This window comes from Lepisma saccharinum, chromosome 11 (assembly GCF_977018435.1).
Source record: "Lepisma saccharinum chromosome 11, izLepSacc3.1, whole genome shotgun sequence".
In the NCBI taxonomy this organism is placed as follows: domain Eukaryota; kingdom Metazoa; phylum Arthropoda; class Insecta; order Zygentoma; family Lepismatidae; genus Lepisma; species Lepisma saccharinum.
This window is the reverse complement of record NC_139239.1, coordinates 41,314,430-41,330,726: the sequence shown is the minus strand read 5'-3', so window position 1 is coordinate 41,330,726 and position 16,297 is coordinate 41,314,430. Positions and strand designations below refer to the sequence as shown.

Genomic DNA, 16,297 nt, shown 5'->3' with positions numbered 1-16,297 from the left:
TGCTTCTATTGTCGTGTACTTTCACCTGTGTCAGTTTGCGCTATTACTTTTGAGACACCCTGTATAGTCTTTTGCACCTGCTATTGCTTTTTAGATCACTTCATCATTCACTTTCTTATGCGATATAACCTCTCAGTAGATGAGAGTGTTGGACGTACCAGAAGGATCATCTAGTTTCTCTATGTGTACCCTCCAAGAGTCTCGAATACTCCCTTTAGACCATTATCATCATAGAAACAAAAAAGAGGTCAATTTACTTTAACTCCTTCTCATGGCGACTATCCTTCAGCAAAAGAGATACTATTAATATCTATAACTAGAATTCCTTCTCTATGTAAATCCTCAAGAAAATAGTGGACATGGGATTTGACTTACTTTTATTCAACATATTTTGTAACCTCAATATAGTTTTTGATAGAACAATTCCCATTTAACAATCTCAATTAATCAATAAACATCAACTGGTAATATGAAGATGATTATCTCACATTTATAAATAACAATTTAAATCCCGACGTAATATATATATATATATATATATATATATATATATATATATATATATATATATATATATAAATGTTTTAATAAAGGGTGTTAATTATTATTAAAATCTATCTTTCACACTCCCAGGTATACTTAACAAGTACGTACTTTCATTGAACACAAAATAGATATACCCGTACACTGATCAGCATAAGTATCAGAAATTCATACGTACCTCAACCAACACTTAATGCATGTAAAGTGAGAATCATAGAACTTCAGACCTTCTGTAAACAAAAGCACGTGTACCCTAACAGTGTTGCAAACTTACGAACAAAATAATCCACATAGCCTACAAGGTGTAAAAACATTCCATTTGTCAACAGATGCGGAATAAGCAGTGTATCACTGATGACCTGTTGAAAGTTATTGAATGTATTTGAAAAAAAAAAGTTAAAAATTTACATCTTGCCTGGTGGCCGACTTTCAGACTCATCACCGAACTTCCGGCTCGGGTGTTATTTGTGAGTGTCCCTTCATCAATTTCATCTGACGATAACTCATTCTCATCGTCGGGATTAGCCAAAAGTGGAAGAAAAGCAACGCTAAATTAAAAAAAATCAAAAACAAAATTTACATCTTATCCCCCAGGAGTAAGACGGTTCCGTACCAAAGGATTAATTTTCTCTCATATTTTACTAAAAAAACCTTGCTAGAAGAATGTGACACTTTGAGATAAATTACGTTTTGAAACCGGGGTTTCTTCGTTAAATTTATATCATGTTTGAAAGTGTTATGATTTATTATTATAGATAATGAAAGTAAGCTAATATATATGATTTGATTGACTAAATTAATAATTATTAATTAGATAAAAATAATGGAAATAACTCATTTGGTTTGATTGATTTGCTTTATTTTACTTCCCATATTGTGCCACTTATGGCTAATTTGCGATGGGGATGAATCGTGATGATATGATGATATCGATAAATGGACATTCACAAACATCCATGCCCAGGCCACGATTCGAACCCGGGACCCCTGGCGTCGTAGCGCGATGTGGTAACCACTCCGTCACGGAGGCAGCTAACTAATTTGGAATTCAAATATCACCTATCCCTCATCGTCTCGAAACTAATGACAAATGTGCGTGTCGATCTATACCTCAATGTCACACATTCCAGTATCTTCCAGAGTGTACTTCAACATCTCTAAAGTTACTTCATCCAAAAACACACTCGTATGTCCTTATCATCCCGTTCAAAAATGCTGGATTATGCAGCAAAGACACCAAGGGAAACTAAAACGGCAACTTAGAGAAGCATGAAAGTGGGGAAATAGATTGCAGAATACAGAAATATTTTGAGGCAGTCACATTTTATTGTACGCTACATATAAAACAAAATGCATATTTAGGGGTGAATTTTTAAATATTGTCACATTTTTCTTCTCCTTTGTTGAGAGGTGTTCATTTTAAATCAACCTCCCTCACCCTACGGCCTGCCCTCCTTCACCCGCAAAAGTATTCCGGAGTGTGAGGATGTCACCATGCGGATGGTAAACACCTCTGGATTATAGATCGACTCCTGTGTCCCACCACCTCCCCCATCCCCGGAAGATCGTCACTGACAATGTGAAATCACACTATCATATGCCGACATTCGACATACCACTTCCGTTTCTGTACTTGACTTAGTGAGAAGTATTGAGGTTGGCAACAGCCTAATAACGGATTTCTTCCGCATCATGTAGTCCGTTCTATGAAAGTAAGCTAATGGAAGAAGAATGTGTAAATTACATTGCATTATACATTTTAAAATATATTTTCATTAAAGGTTTCCGTCTATAATAATAATAATACGTGGTTATTGTATAAATTACAATCGATCACGTGAACAGTAAGAAAATAGCGCCAGTTTCGAACATGGCGACTTCCATGCGTGCAGGAAGGTCTCCCGTGTTTTCAGAGTAGTCTTTCGGAAATACAGCCGTTTGAAAAGTGGCAAGAAGCAGGTTGTTCTTAACGTTTATGTGACGTTGTGTCGGTGCTATCCTGAGCAAGCAGTGAAGTTGGTGTCCAAGTGTAATTGTGTGTCTGCGTCTTTGTGTTTTCGGTGAGATGAAAGAAAGGAAAACGACCGGTCAAGTTGTGATTCCCGCGAAAAAAACACGTTGTTGCTCGTATAAACAAGTACGCCGATTTTGAGAAGCGCAATATAACGCGAGGTGCTTTCGTATTCTTTCAATCAAAGAGCCGTCCTGTCCACTGTGGGGAAGATGTTGATAGTGATGATTGATGACGATCTTCCCAATTTTAGCAGTCGACGTTAACTCGCCTCTTGTGCCACGTTGAGTTCCTTTTTGGGAAGCAAATTTGAAAGACCGTACTGTGACAGGATGATGTCTAGCGCCGAAAATGCCTCAACTGCTGAATCAAGGTAAGAAAATACATTACTTGCATGAGACGTGCGTAAATAATGTGCTTATTATCGTCTTCTTGTTTTCTAGTGCACAAGAAACCGAGAGAAAGATAAACAATCTATTTTTATTCCCCGGCTTATCTTTAGCTTCTGCTAAAACTGGCGGTATATTTGTTGCACAAAGGAGAAAACAATACTCCACATGTCAACAATGTTGGGCAATGATTTGGTGGAAATAAAACCAAAAGGCTTGAATTACTGAAACGAATCTCTCTCTCTCTCTCTTGTATAACTTTGGCGCTGTCATAGTGAGAGAGGAGGGGGGAAGGGGGATCTGTTAACCCAGTGTCAGATAAATGGGACTTTTGGCGTAGAAAAATATGTTCATTCTTGAACAAGAAAACGTATTTAATCACTTCTAGAAAATATATTATACTTCAATGTGTAGATTATCAGTTAAAATAAGAATAAGTTTTTCCATGTTACGTAAAATTAAAGGCTGCGAGTGAGCAGCATATGATGGCCGCGTCATTCACGAACAGCTGGCGCGGAGTAATACGTTACTCGAAGTGAGACGGTTGTTTACAGAAGGTCGGAAGGTTCGTGATTCTTACTGTAGTTGGTGTAATAGTCCTGGCTCTCTTACATTTAGAATGAGTAAAAATGCTTGGAAGTTGGCATTCTCAGAGGTTAAATAAAATTAGGGTTAATGATAATTTTAAATTCTCATGTTAGCCATGATATCCACGGAAGCTTGGGCAGGCAAGGTTCCGAGGTCGTACTCCAAGCTATGTATTCCAACTCCAGCCGATAACCGGCAAGCAACTGTACTGATAAGCATTCGGTTGTGCAGACTTGAAGGCAAAGTTTTCAGTAACTGCCGCAAGAGAGCAGACAAGAAGAAGCTATGTTTCTCGTGATGTATTTATCCTCCGTAAAGTGAGAACTGGGTTACGTAGGCAACCTTCATTCACAGCCTAGAGTGGTTGGAGGTATGTAGTGAAATTACAATATTTAATTATGAATATTTGGAATCACCACAGTGTTTAGGAGTTTCGTCGTGGTTCAACCATTGTGCTGAATGTCGTCGATTGTCTTATCACTTATACACTTTTCATTGCACTTCACAATGCATTTGAGAAATTGGGCGTTATGTTGAGAAACAGGATCACAGAGCATACTTTAATAAGGCTATTTTTTTATTCTCATTCAATTCGTGCCTCATGCCACTAATCGAGTTTTTTCACCCTCCTAATTTGCTTCAAATGGCGAACAATGGTCGATTGATTAACATTGGGTTCTTCTGCAACCTCTCTTGTTGTTTTGATTGGGTCAGTTTTGATTATTGCTTTCATTTGTTTGTTGTGAACTTCTGATTGATGGCCATGAGCCTCATCATCTTTGAGACGCATATGACTGGTATGGAGTTTTTCGAACCACCTACGCACTGTATGATAAAAAAGGCTTCCCCCACCCCATGCTTTAGTGACATTTCAAGCTGCTTCTGCAGGTCCATAACCAAGTTTGAACCTATGATGCAAAACGATGCGCATTTCTTGCTTTGACAGTGTCATGGTAACTAGTCTAGAATCGAGGTAATTGAAGCGTTAGGAAAATTATTTTAAGGCAGATAGATTAAGCAATATATAAGCTTTAAAATGATATATAACATGCAATATAATCAATGAGATGTATTAGGAAAAATTATTTGCAAAACACACAGTGAAACAATTTGGCCATTATTTTTGCATCAACCTGATAATTAATCATTTGTTCGTCCTTGAGGACAAAGACAGAATCAGTCTCTGAAGCATAGATAGATACATAAAGATTTAAAACAGTGGTTAAAAGTTAAAAGAAACTCAAAATGAATGAATCACCACTGATCAGCTACAAAGAAGAATTGTTCGATTTCATTACCGGAATTATATCATAATATCAAGATGATGATGCATTCTTTCATCCTACTACTACTACTACTCTAAAGCTAGTCATCCGTGAAATTATTGTACTTTAATGAAAACAAGATTGTTAACAATGATTGCATCCATTGAATCAGACCTGTTTCCAATGGAGGCACCAATAGTCCCAGAATCAATTTCTAGTGTGGGAAATGTTCTTCAATGTTATCTAATCATTATTCATATTTAGAGCCCGGAAGTTTGGCAAAATGCTTCTTTTCATCTACTGCATATATTGATAAATTTTTTCCAGATATAAATTTTTTATGTTGTTTCGAATGTTTTAGAAGCCTTTTCATTTTGTCTATTTTGCCCATTTGGGACCCCACTGCCTATTTTTAATTATAATTCCTTTTTTACCTTTTTCAATGAAATTTGACCATTTTTTTTAAGAAAAAGTGTATATAAATTATTTTTCTCCCAAAAAACGTTGCTGGCATTTATTTTTCTTCCGTTTATTATGTGAATAATTTTCGCCTTATTTAAGTAATATTGAACTCACACATGTTTCAACATTGCTGAAGGAGAAAAGTGTGAGAAAAAAGTATTTCATGCTGAGTTAGGATATTGCCTTTCGATTAACATTTCCTTGTGAATTAGTGACTGCTGAAAACCTGTTGCAGAACACCTGCACAATTACATCATCACGTCCAGCATCCCCGTCAGGAGGTTATTGACAAGAAACAGCACTAATGCCCAAGGGCCTTTGCATGGATTCCAAAATCAAGTTCTCTATCTTTAGTTTACTAGTTCTGCACTTTGGAGGGAAAGGATCGTGCCGAAATTTAGTGTGCCATTAAGTGGTAAGTTACATGGTTACGTGGGTGAATTTGGTAAAAGCACATTTTCGACAGACGGTACTATTCTTCTCTGCAAGATATGTGAAAAAACATGCAACCATGAGAAAAAATACTTTATATCTCAGCATGTGTCAACAGCAAAACATAAATCTGCAGCTGCTAAAATGATCGGACAGAAGAAGATATCCCTAATTTCAACAGTGGGCACTTCATCCAACAGGCAATCTCAGTTTTCTCTTGAACTGTGCAAAGCTTCAGGAATACCTTTCTGGAAGGTGGAAAACAAGTCACTGAGGAATTTCCTATAGAAATACACTAAAGAAACGGTGCCGTCAGAATCTACGCTGCGGAAAACATATTTAAGCATCTGCTACGAAGATGCTCTGCAAAGAATTCGTGCTGAAGTTGGTGGAAAGAAGATCTGGATTTCAATAGATGAAGGTACTGACGCTATGGGACGCTACATAGCCAACGTCATCATAGGAACTATGGAACCAACATGCGGAGAATCCTCATAATTTCTTCTCACGTCAGAACAACTAGAGAGCCAATGGTTCATCAATAGCTCAGTTATTCTCAAATTCCCTACTACTGCTCTGGCCAGATGGTGTACATCATGATGACATGTTACTTTCTATCAGTGTTGCAGCTCCCTATATGAAGAAGGCTGCCATAGCATTAAAAATTCTCTTCCCAAACATCCCACGCAATGCACAGAATCGCCGAAGAAGTTAGTGTTGCACCCAGAAGTGGACAGGTTGATTTCGAACACAAAAAAGATATTTCTTAAATCTCCCTCTCAAACCCGAAAATTTCAGGAAGTTGCACCTGAGCTTAGTATACCTCCGCAACCAGTCTTGACGAGATGGGGAACCTGGATATCAGTAGCTACATATTATGTTAACAACCTTGAAAAATTCAGTGAGGTGATCGATGCTCTTCCAGAAAATGAAGCGGCTTCAATTCGTGAAGTGAAAAAACTCATGTGCTATTCAGAACTGAAGAATGAACTGTCGTTTATTTTTGCACATTATGGTGCATTGCCAGAGACATTTACAAAGCTAGAAAGAAGAGGTGAGAGACTTATAGCATCCATGAAAATCTTCGAGGAATCTATGCAGCAGATGATGGAAGTGCCAGTAGAAAAGGGGTCAACTGTTGCGGAAAAGTGCAAACAGGTAGTGAGTGCAAATGAGGACTTGAAACAATTGAAAACAATTTGTGATATTCTAAAAGGTGAAAATGCTGTTACCGAAATGAGTCCAGCTACATTAGCTTGTTTTATGTATGCTCCAATAACTTCTGTCGAAGTAGAAAGATCATTTTCTATTATGAAATATATTCTCTCTGACAGACGACTATCAATGAATGTTGAGAACTTAAGAAAACACCTTGTAGTTATGTGCAATCAAGATGGAGAAAATTGAAATGCTCTTCTCAATGTAGATTTTAACATTTTGCCAGAAATTATAGATAAAAGTAAGTGACTTCCAAATGTGCCTTTGTTTCTGTTTATTTTGCCTTTTTTTTAGTGCCTATTTTCCATAATATAAATGCCTTTTTGCCTGCCTATTTTAATGAAAATAAGTGCCTGAACTTCCGGGCTCTACTCATATTTATTGTTGCAATTAGCCTAAAGAGGCAAAAAAAGTTATGTAAAATAAGAAAATGCATTTTCCCTTACCATTCAAAGAAGAATATCAGACCCTAGTGACAAAGGGTGAACTCATAGCTCAGCCTCAGTTTTGCATTCCTCATTTCATCCATTTTTCCCTAAACCCTTTATTAATGTTTACTTCCAGCGATTTCCTGATGTGGGATCTGGAAATAGGTATGAAATGTTTCATAAAAGAAGACTAGCCACTTGTAAATACAACTTTTTTGTGTTTTTAGATGTGTTTTATACTAGTTACATTAGGTCAGTATTATGCATAACAGAGAATTTAGAATGGTATTTAAACTGGCTTCTGTGTTGGAGCGGTTATCATCATTTGCTGTCAAGCAAGGTGTTTTAGATTCAAATCCTGGATAAGCCGTGGATGGTGACACAAATTAGATAAAGTAGAATTAGAATTGTACTTAAATTTATTTTGTATTGCAATTTGTAATTTGGTGAAATTAATTGTATATTTTTGTTTATTTTCAGATATGATCCTCACGCAGCACAGTTTATCAACTTTGCTCAACTGTCTGATTTTATAGCTAGTCTTGATCCCCCTCTTGGAATACCTAAGCCCAATATTGTAGCTTTAGTTAGTTTCAATCTTCCAATTGCTAGGGGAAATAAAATTCATTGTTTGGATATTCTTCATTCTTTGGTTAAGCATGTGCTAGGACATGTTGAAGAATCAGAGGATTTCAGAAAGGTAATGCAATGTAACTTGATAAACAAAACTCAGAAATGAATCCAACAAAAGAACGAAACAATAACTATAATTTCAAAATTCTTATTAGTATAACTGTGTATAGTTTGGAGATACTGATATGGTTCTGTATTTTTCATCATCCAACCATTCTTATGATCATGCTGATGAAAAATCTTGAAATTTTAGTGTTTTTTGTCTTTATTGTGTGTTGCTCTTTTTATACTTTTAATTTTATTTTGTTCAATATGAAAAGATTTGCAGATTATAATTGTTCATCCTATAACAACATTTATTTTCTCATGTAATGTGACAAGTTAATGAAATGTGTAACCACTATTGTTAATTATATTCTTAAATATCTAAGATTTCTTGGAAAGCAGATATTAATTAATTAATTTACCACGCAGATATTAGAGAAATTTAATAAAACATTCAAATGCTGACCAAGGCAAAATTTATTGTACAAAAATACACTAAAAACCTAACGTGTCCACCCTTTAACAGGGTCTTCTTCAGACAAAGATTCACTGTTACCATTGGAGAAGTTTGTGAGGAGAAAATTTGTAGGGATATACATTTCAGTGAGATTGGAAAATTTATAATTTTAAGTGTGTTCTATGGAGAGTTTGGGGAGCAAACCAGATTTATCTGCAATGCTCCTTAGCCCAGCCTTTCACCATGTCAGCAGGTTGAGTTTATAGAATGTGGCATGTGTGTGTATTTACTTTTGAAAATATGCAAATGACTCTCAAAGATGATTACATGCTCAAATCTAATATTGTTATTATAGAAAATGGGATCTACCTTCTCTTTTCCCTCCGATTTGGATATGTACTTGCAAACTTGTCATTTTTATACACATATCTGTTTTTGTAGTTAATTCTTCTTTTTAAATTTACCCATTTTATCAAATTATATTACAATAATGATGACCCAATATGCTTTGGCATGCACAGGAATATATACTGCTCCTTGACTCCTTGTGAGGGTTTAGGAAAAAACAAAATGCCTTTCGGAATTTTCAATATTGTGTGGTTATAATTAAAAGGAATATGTATTTCTAAAGAATGACTCATAACTCGTGTGATGCACTAAATTACAAATAAAAATTACTTCATGGTGTCATTGGTATGTTTCTGATACAGAATGAATAAGCAACACATTATAATTTTTGTTTCAATCAAAGATAAAAGTTTCATTTTTTTTTTACTATAATATGTAATGTCAGAATAGATGTTCAGCTTTTGTCTCTATTGAAATAAAGTTAAATCAACATTAGCAATGAATTTCCTTTTTTATGGTTACATAATAAATAAATGATTCAATTAAAAACCTTTCTCTCTCCACAGCTGCAGGATCAAATGGATATAAAATTCAAGAAGCAGTTCCCAACAAGGAAAGAACTTGAAATTGTTTCTTCAACACGTGTGTGGAAGAGGCAAGATAAGGCAGCACGATTGATACAGCGTACATTCAGGGAATATGTAAGGTATGCATATTTCAGATGTGTTTCTTCATTTATGTGTTACTGTTTCATACTAACATTTGGTTATCCTATTATGTTTTTATGTTAGTGATGGAATGGAGAAGTGGACCTGAAGATTCTTACCACCCTGTGTTGATTTCTGGATGGTTATTTTAACCATACATGCATTGCAAAGTTCAATCAACAAATAATCTTTAACCTTTGGAAAATAATAAAGTGGTGCTGTGTTGTCTTAAAAATATATGACTTTTAGTTTGTTAAAAATCAGTGACGTGCGGTGATGTCGACACTTAGGGTAGCAATCAGTGGCGTGCCCAATTGAGGTTGGTGTGGCTCATAATCCCCCTCCCCCATTTAGGGCCAAGTATTCCTAAAAATAGAACGTCAAAGAAAGGAAAGGTTTTCAAAATGAGGAAGGACTACTGAAAAGAAGCACACGTCAATCTCACCCAGTTTCGAAAATCCAAAACATGTTGATTTGACTATTAAGCCAGAGATCCTGGGTTCGAACCCCGACCTCGGCATGGGTGTTATTTGTGTTTGTCCCTTCATCAATTTTATCGTACCTTCTTGATGATTAGCCAAAAGTGTAGGAAGAGCGAAGTAAAACAAACCAAATATCAAACAATCAATCAATGATTTGATTTGATTTATGCTACTTAGCATCGCTGACACATTTGGTTAATCGTGAAGATGATACAATACAATGTATTAATGAAGAGACAAACACAAATAACACCCATGCCGAGGTCGGGGAACACCCGGAACTCCTGGTGTCATAGCGTGCAGTGAAAACCACTCCACCGCGGTTGGTTGATTTGGTGTTTAAGTCCACTTTATGTACATAAAAGCTAATCGGGACTATACCTACAGTTTAAAGTGGGATCCGAACCACTATGTGCCTCCACCGGGTACCGATCCGGGGCCACTTGCACTCTCCCACGGAGGTCGGCCGACGACAAAGATAAGTGGAAAGCTCTAACTATTCGGATACGTGGGTATCGGTAAAGCAAACTGCGTATTTACTCAGTGGTACGTACATTTTAATTGGATTTTTGAAACACCATATTTGTATATGATTAACGTTTTTCCAAAAAAAAAAAAAAAAAAAAAAAAAATGTATTGCTTGATTTCCCTAATTTCTCCATCTCACGATCTCGTTACTGAAGGATCCGGGCTCCGAGACCTGGCCTGTGCATGAGTGTTCCTTTGTAACCACTCTTCATCCGTTTAATTTAATCAACGTTCATTGTCATGGCAGAAGTTAGGTAAAGTGATGGAAAAGCAACGCTGAAGAAAGGGGAGAAAATACAAATAATTTCCTCCCAGTGTATCTGCAGGGCACTGTGAAATCAGGAGTACAGAGTTATCTGTTTATGAATGTCCCTCGTGACTTCCGTAAGCTCATTACGTACTTATCGCGATTAAATCTATACAGCTAGAGCTAGAAAAAGCGATGGGAGGTGGCAAAAATTCAATATATTAGAGGAGATAAACAGGTAACAAAACACACTTTTTTCTACTTTCTTGAATGATATTCATTTGGCTTTTTGAGTTCTGGGATACATTTTTCATTCCAAATTATTTCATTATTCACTGCAGAGTACAACACATAGGAACAAGAATACGCGCTCGTCACGGGTTCGAATCCGCCTTGAATTGTTCTTTCTGAGGTCCCTTCATCAATTTCATTATATCATCACTCATCCTCATTTTCGCAATAACCAAATGTGGCAGAAAAGTGAAGTAAAATAAACCAAACTAACAACAACAATTAGAACTCGCGTTTTCTTGCCCAAATGAATACATCCGTATTTATGACTGTTTAACTTACCCATTTTTCATTGGAGGCCAAATTATTAGTATATTTAAATAAAACACTACTAAAATGAGAGAGAGAGAGCGTGAGCAAATATTTGTTATTTAATCATTATATATTCCATATTTGAAAAAAATAAAATAAACCATAACATTTTTGTCTGCACATAATACAAGTAAAACTGCATCCCATATTATACATGCATATTGTACAACGTTTAAAAGGTTGTGTACATAAATACAGAGAACATAAGTACTGCAGAAAATTTTCCCCTGAGTTCTGTAGAGGGTTTACAAAGGAATCTAAGGGAAACCAATCCCCTATCTGTCCTATAGGAGATAGACTGGAGGACCTGAAACCACGGGCTTTCAACCATTGGAGCGGGGGGTGAGGGGGCAAGGGAGGTAGAAATCTTCCCTTTTCCCTGGGGTGGTTGTCTATACCTGAATCTGGTAATGCGGAAGAAGAGCCAGCTAGGGTATCCAGCCTTGCCAGCTGATCACATCGAGGGACGAGAAGCGCGGGTAAAGAAGTGTTGCATATGAACTGAGTCTTCAAGACAATAAATATTGTGATTTGAAAATAATTAGAGACGTGAGATTGATTGATCTATCTCTGCTAGACTAGCTACTCCTCAGTGCACGTCACTGTTAAAAATTATAATCATTTATGCTATAAAATCAACTGAGGTTATCCCCCTTTGCATTGCATCATGCCATGGGAGGTGGGGTGTGGAAGTAATGCTCCACACATTCTTGAACTCTTCCATAGTGGGATCATCACCACCCCTGAGCTGGCTTTACCCCCTGCCCTAGTGATTAGAGGCTGGGAGATCTATGATACTACAAATGACTTATCTGTAATGTAACAAAAAGTCATGTTGTATTAATGCAAGATTATACCTTAAAGGCCAAGGCTGGTATTTGTACCAATGCCGAGGGTGTTTTCAGCAGGGAATTTATGGATTCCATAATGTTTTAAATAAAAAGTTATATCCTGAAAACTACAAATGGTAGAGTTACAAACTTTACTCTCTCCCGGCTATCTTGGGAGCTAACAAACAAAAACACAGTCTCTGTGCAAGTAGTGACGTGAGACAGCTTCACCAATGAACACATTGGAGGGAATGGATTTACCAGTCTTCGCAGCAGCATGTACTGCTTCACTATGCCTCGTCGAGTTCCCCCCTTCTCTACTGCTATGTGATTCCTTGCTCCACAGATAACAGGAACAGAGTATATACATCGTGTTGTTTACTGCAGATTAATATGGCTGACCTCCACCTAGAAATGCCACTACATTCAGGTTCAAAATGGTTACTTAGTATGCTACAACACCAGAGATCCTAGGTTCAAATCTTAGCCTGGGCATGGGTGTTCCTTGTGAGTGTCCCTCATCATATCATCACTCATCCTCCTCATCACAATTAGCCAAAAGTGGCAGAAAAGCATTGCCATTTCTCTAGACAAGTTAACAAAGCCATACGTCAAAACGGTACCTGCATGTTGCCTCATATGTGTGGCACTTTCGTTGCAAAAAAATTACACACGTGTTGTTGATACTTTTGGAGAAAAAAATCACAAAGTAAAGTAACATGCTTTGTACATTACCCAAACTTTGTAGTACACCACTGATGCAACACAAAACACACAAATCTAGCAACAAATGTTGCATGCATCTGAGCTCAATGGAAGCCAATTCTCGTGAAACATTCTCAGAAGCATATTTTCCCTTTAGGTCTGTGATTTCAAACAAAGGACAAGAGTACAACTGTACACAGACTTCTATGTTATCATATGGTCAAAAATAACATGGCTCACTCACCCCCCCACCCCATAAAAAGAATTTTCTATTCAATTCTATTGTATTCTAGATGCTTTGATCACTCGTAGCTGTTAATAGGCAGCTATGAAAACGTATGGCTTTGTTAACTTGTCTAGAGAAATGGCAGAAGCATGAAAATCCATGGGGAAAGAAATTACAAAGAAAAAGTATACATTTTATCTGGGGCTCTCTCCCACCCAAATACCGGGTGTTTCATAAATGCTTGAGGGGTTACAAATATTTATTGCAAGTAAACTATTGAACTTACATTAACACATTGAATCCCAGGGTATTTAAATTGGCAATAGCTCAGAAACCCAGGCATTTTATGTGATTTTCAACAATCTGAAACAATTAATTTTTTGGCCTTACTATACATGTGTTATACATCAAAATAAAGGCAATTTATTTTCCTATACAATAAAAAAGAAACAATTAGAATCTGTGTGTTCTTGCATGTGCTAGAGATGTTCAACATAGTTCTTGTTTTTCATATAATGAGAAAGTCCGTACTTCTAATACTAAACATATCTACCCTAGTATGAAACACAGGTGGTGTGCAAGTAAATAACTCATTACAAGTAAATAAATAAGTGTTCCATTTCTTTCCATATTTCATGTAAACACATTGGTCAAGTGCATGGGTGCCCATAGGAGTTTTCTCAGGGAGGGGGCTCTTCAAGATTCTCAGGGACCTCATCAAGATTCCATATGTAGGGTGTACTGAAATGATCCTGTCATCAACATAAAAAGTAATGTCAGAATACTAAATTCCATTAGCCAGGAAGGGGAGCTCGAGCCTCCACTGCCCCATATGGGCACCTATGGTCAAGTGTGCGTATGTGTGGGTGTTTGTGAGTGATGATAAAGCACTAAAAATATAGGCATAGAACTGCAATCAATGAAATGAATGTGCTTTCCATTCAATGCGAAAACTGTTCAAAATTTCACCACCAGGGTACAGCACAATGCAGAGGCATACCAAAAGAACTCCAAGGAACATTCTGCATGTGCATGGCCCAGCATCGTAACTCTAAACATTCAAGTGATATTGCCCATACTATGCACGTGCATGGGACACTCGCCATATTCAGGATGCTCGTGCATAGCAGGAGCATGGGATTCAATGTGTTAATGAAACCAGTCAAGAATGAACCAGGAACTCAAACAGTTTTTTTTTTAACACCTACAAATGTTCAATGTATGCACCACAGGTGGCATGGTATGCATCAACACGATAGTCTACTTCTAGCAACACTCGCATCAGCTTGGGCCTGTCAATAGTGTCTATTGCCGATGATACGCTCCCTTAGGGCTCTCGGTGAGACAAATACACTGTCATTGATGAAACTCCACAAAAAGAAGGTCCCGTGATCTTGAGGACCAAAACATTGCATAAATCACTGTGGTGTGTGTGATGTGGGTGATTTGAGTATTGCCTAGTGGCAGGGATATGAACTCTCAGCTTAACGAAACATGCACACACAAACTGTTTGCGTTCCTAGTGTTGATGCATGACGTGTCTCCCGTGGTGCATACATTGAACATTGGTAGGTGTTAAAAAGAACTGTTTGAGTTCCTCCTTCATTCTCAGGGTGGCTGCTTACTGGGAATTCCTTGAATTCTGGGAATTATGCGTGAATTATTGGCCCGGGAATTATGTGTGAATTCTACTTGAATTTTTCTCCATAGACGTGAAAAATTACAACTATTTCTAATCCAAATCCTATTCACATTTTATGCAAATAAAAATTATTTTCATAAAACTTTCCTTGCAATTCCTGCTTTTCTTAGTCTTATCAAGTTTATAACCATAGCTAGGAGGCGGCGGGAGTCAACCCTGGGTGCCGAACTATCTAAATGAAAAATATTGTAAAATTTGTGGTTTTAGGTTCACTTTATGCACAGAAAGGCTAATCGGGACTGGACCTACAGTTTGAAGTGGGATCCGAACTACTGTGCCATGTGGAGAAAAAAATAATTGAAATAGTTTGTTCGAACACAAATGCTTTAGCACCAACTTCTACCCCTTTTTGCATAATTTATGAGGATAATAACGTCTTTGAAACTACTGCTACTACTACGAATAATAATAATAACAGCAATGTTGGTCCCGGCGGGTTCGAATCCTTGCTTGGGCATGGATGTTTGTGACTGTCCATTCATCAATTTCATCATATCACTCATCCCCATCTTCGCAAATTAGCCAAACGTGGCACAAGAAGCGAAGTAAAGTAAAACAAATCAATAATAATAATAATAATGTTATTATAATATATAATATAACTATTATTAGTATTAGTATTAGTACGATTATCCTGGCTCACTTTCTCCCATCCCGCTCAGACAAAAATTCGTGGTTGCGCCTCTGATTGTAAATAGGAACTCAGAACCTTAAATTATATATTTTAATTATATTATGTACCCCATTTAATTGAATTATAATTTTTGGATGTTGGAATCACATAGATCCTTTATATTATGAAGATATTTGTGTGTGGATGTTGAGATGCTGTAATACGGAAGGTTGAAATAGAGAATACATTTGCTTGAATTTTTGGAAAGTTCACCTTGAAAACCGTGAATTATACTTGAATTTTATCATGGTTCTAGAGTAGCACCGGAGGGGTCTGCGGCAAAAATACATAGGACAGACAGGAAGAAGCATGCGCATAAGATGGTGCGAGCATGACAAGGATATCGAGGAGGGAGCATATTATTGAAAGTGGACATAAGATTGTAAAAAGAGAAGTCATTAGGAAAGATGATAATAAATTAAATAGGAATGTCTATGAAGCCGCGTATATTTGCATGGGAAATAGGAATAAATTCAACAGAGACAACAGTAATTTAGAGGACGGATGGATCAGTTTTCTTAAAAAATGGGATAAGACAGTGAAAGCTGAAGCTAAGATAGGTTTCCATGTTACTTCGGAGGTCATCAGAGCAGCAGAAAAAGAAGAACAAGAATTCACTTTGGATTGGTGACGTAAGAGATAAATGAAGAACGGTATATAGGAGGGGATGTAACTTTCACCTTCCGGTTGAAGTGGGAGCTGCTCTCCAGTGTAGGCCTCACAACCAGCCTGGATTCGTAACACCTGGTTGGGATCTTTTTTTAGTTATTTTAAT

At 37.0% G+C, this 16,297-nt stretch overlaps 1 protein-coding gene across 1 annotated transcript in view; it reads left to right on the top strand.

Moving 5' to 3' along the window:
• Positions 1-16,297, top strand: part of NaCP60E (Na channel protein 60E) — a 606,984-nt gene that overhangs the window by 575,713 nt on the left and 14,974 nt on the right. Inside the window, exons 29-30 of the mRNA XM_083130953.1 lie at positions 7,817-8,036; positions 9,386-9,525. Coding sequence (XP_082987079.1) covers positions 7,817-8,036; positions 9,386-9,525 — 360 coding nt within the window. The remainder of the gene's footprint in view (positions 1-7,816; positions 8,037-9,385; positions 9,526-16,297) is intronic.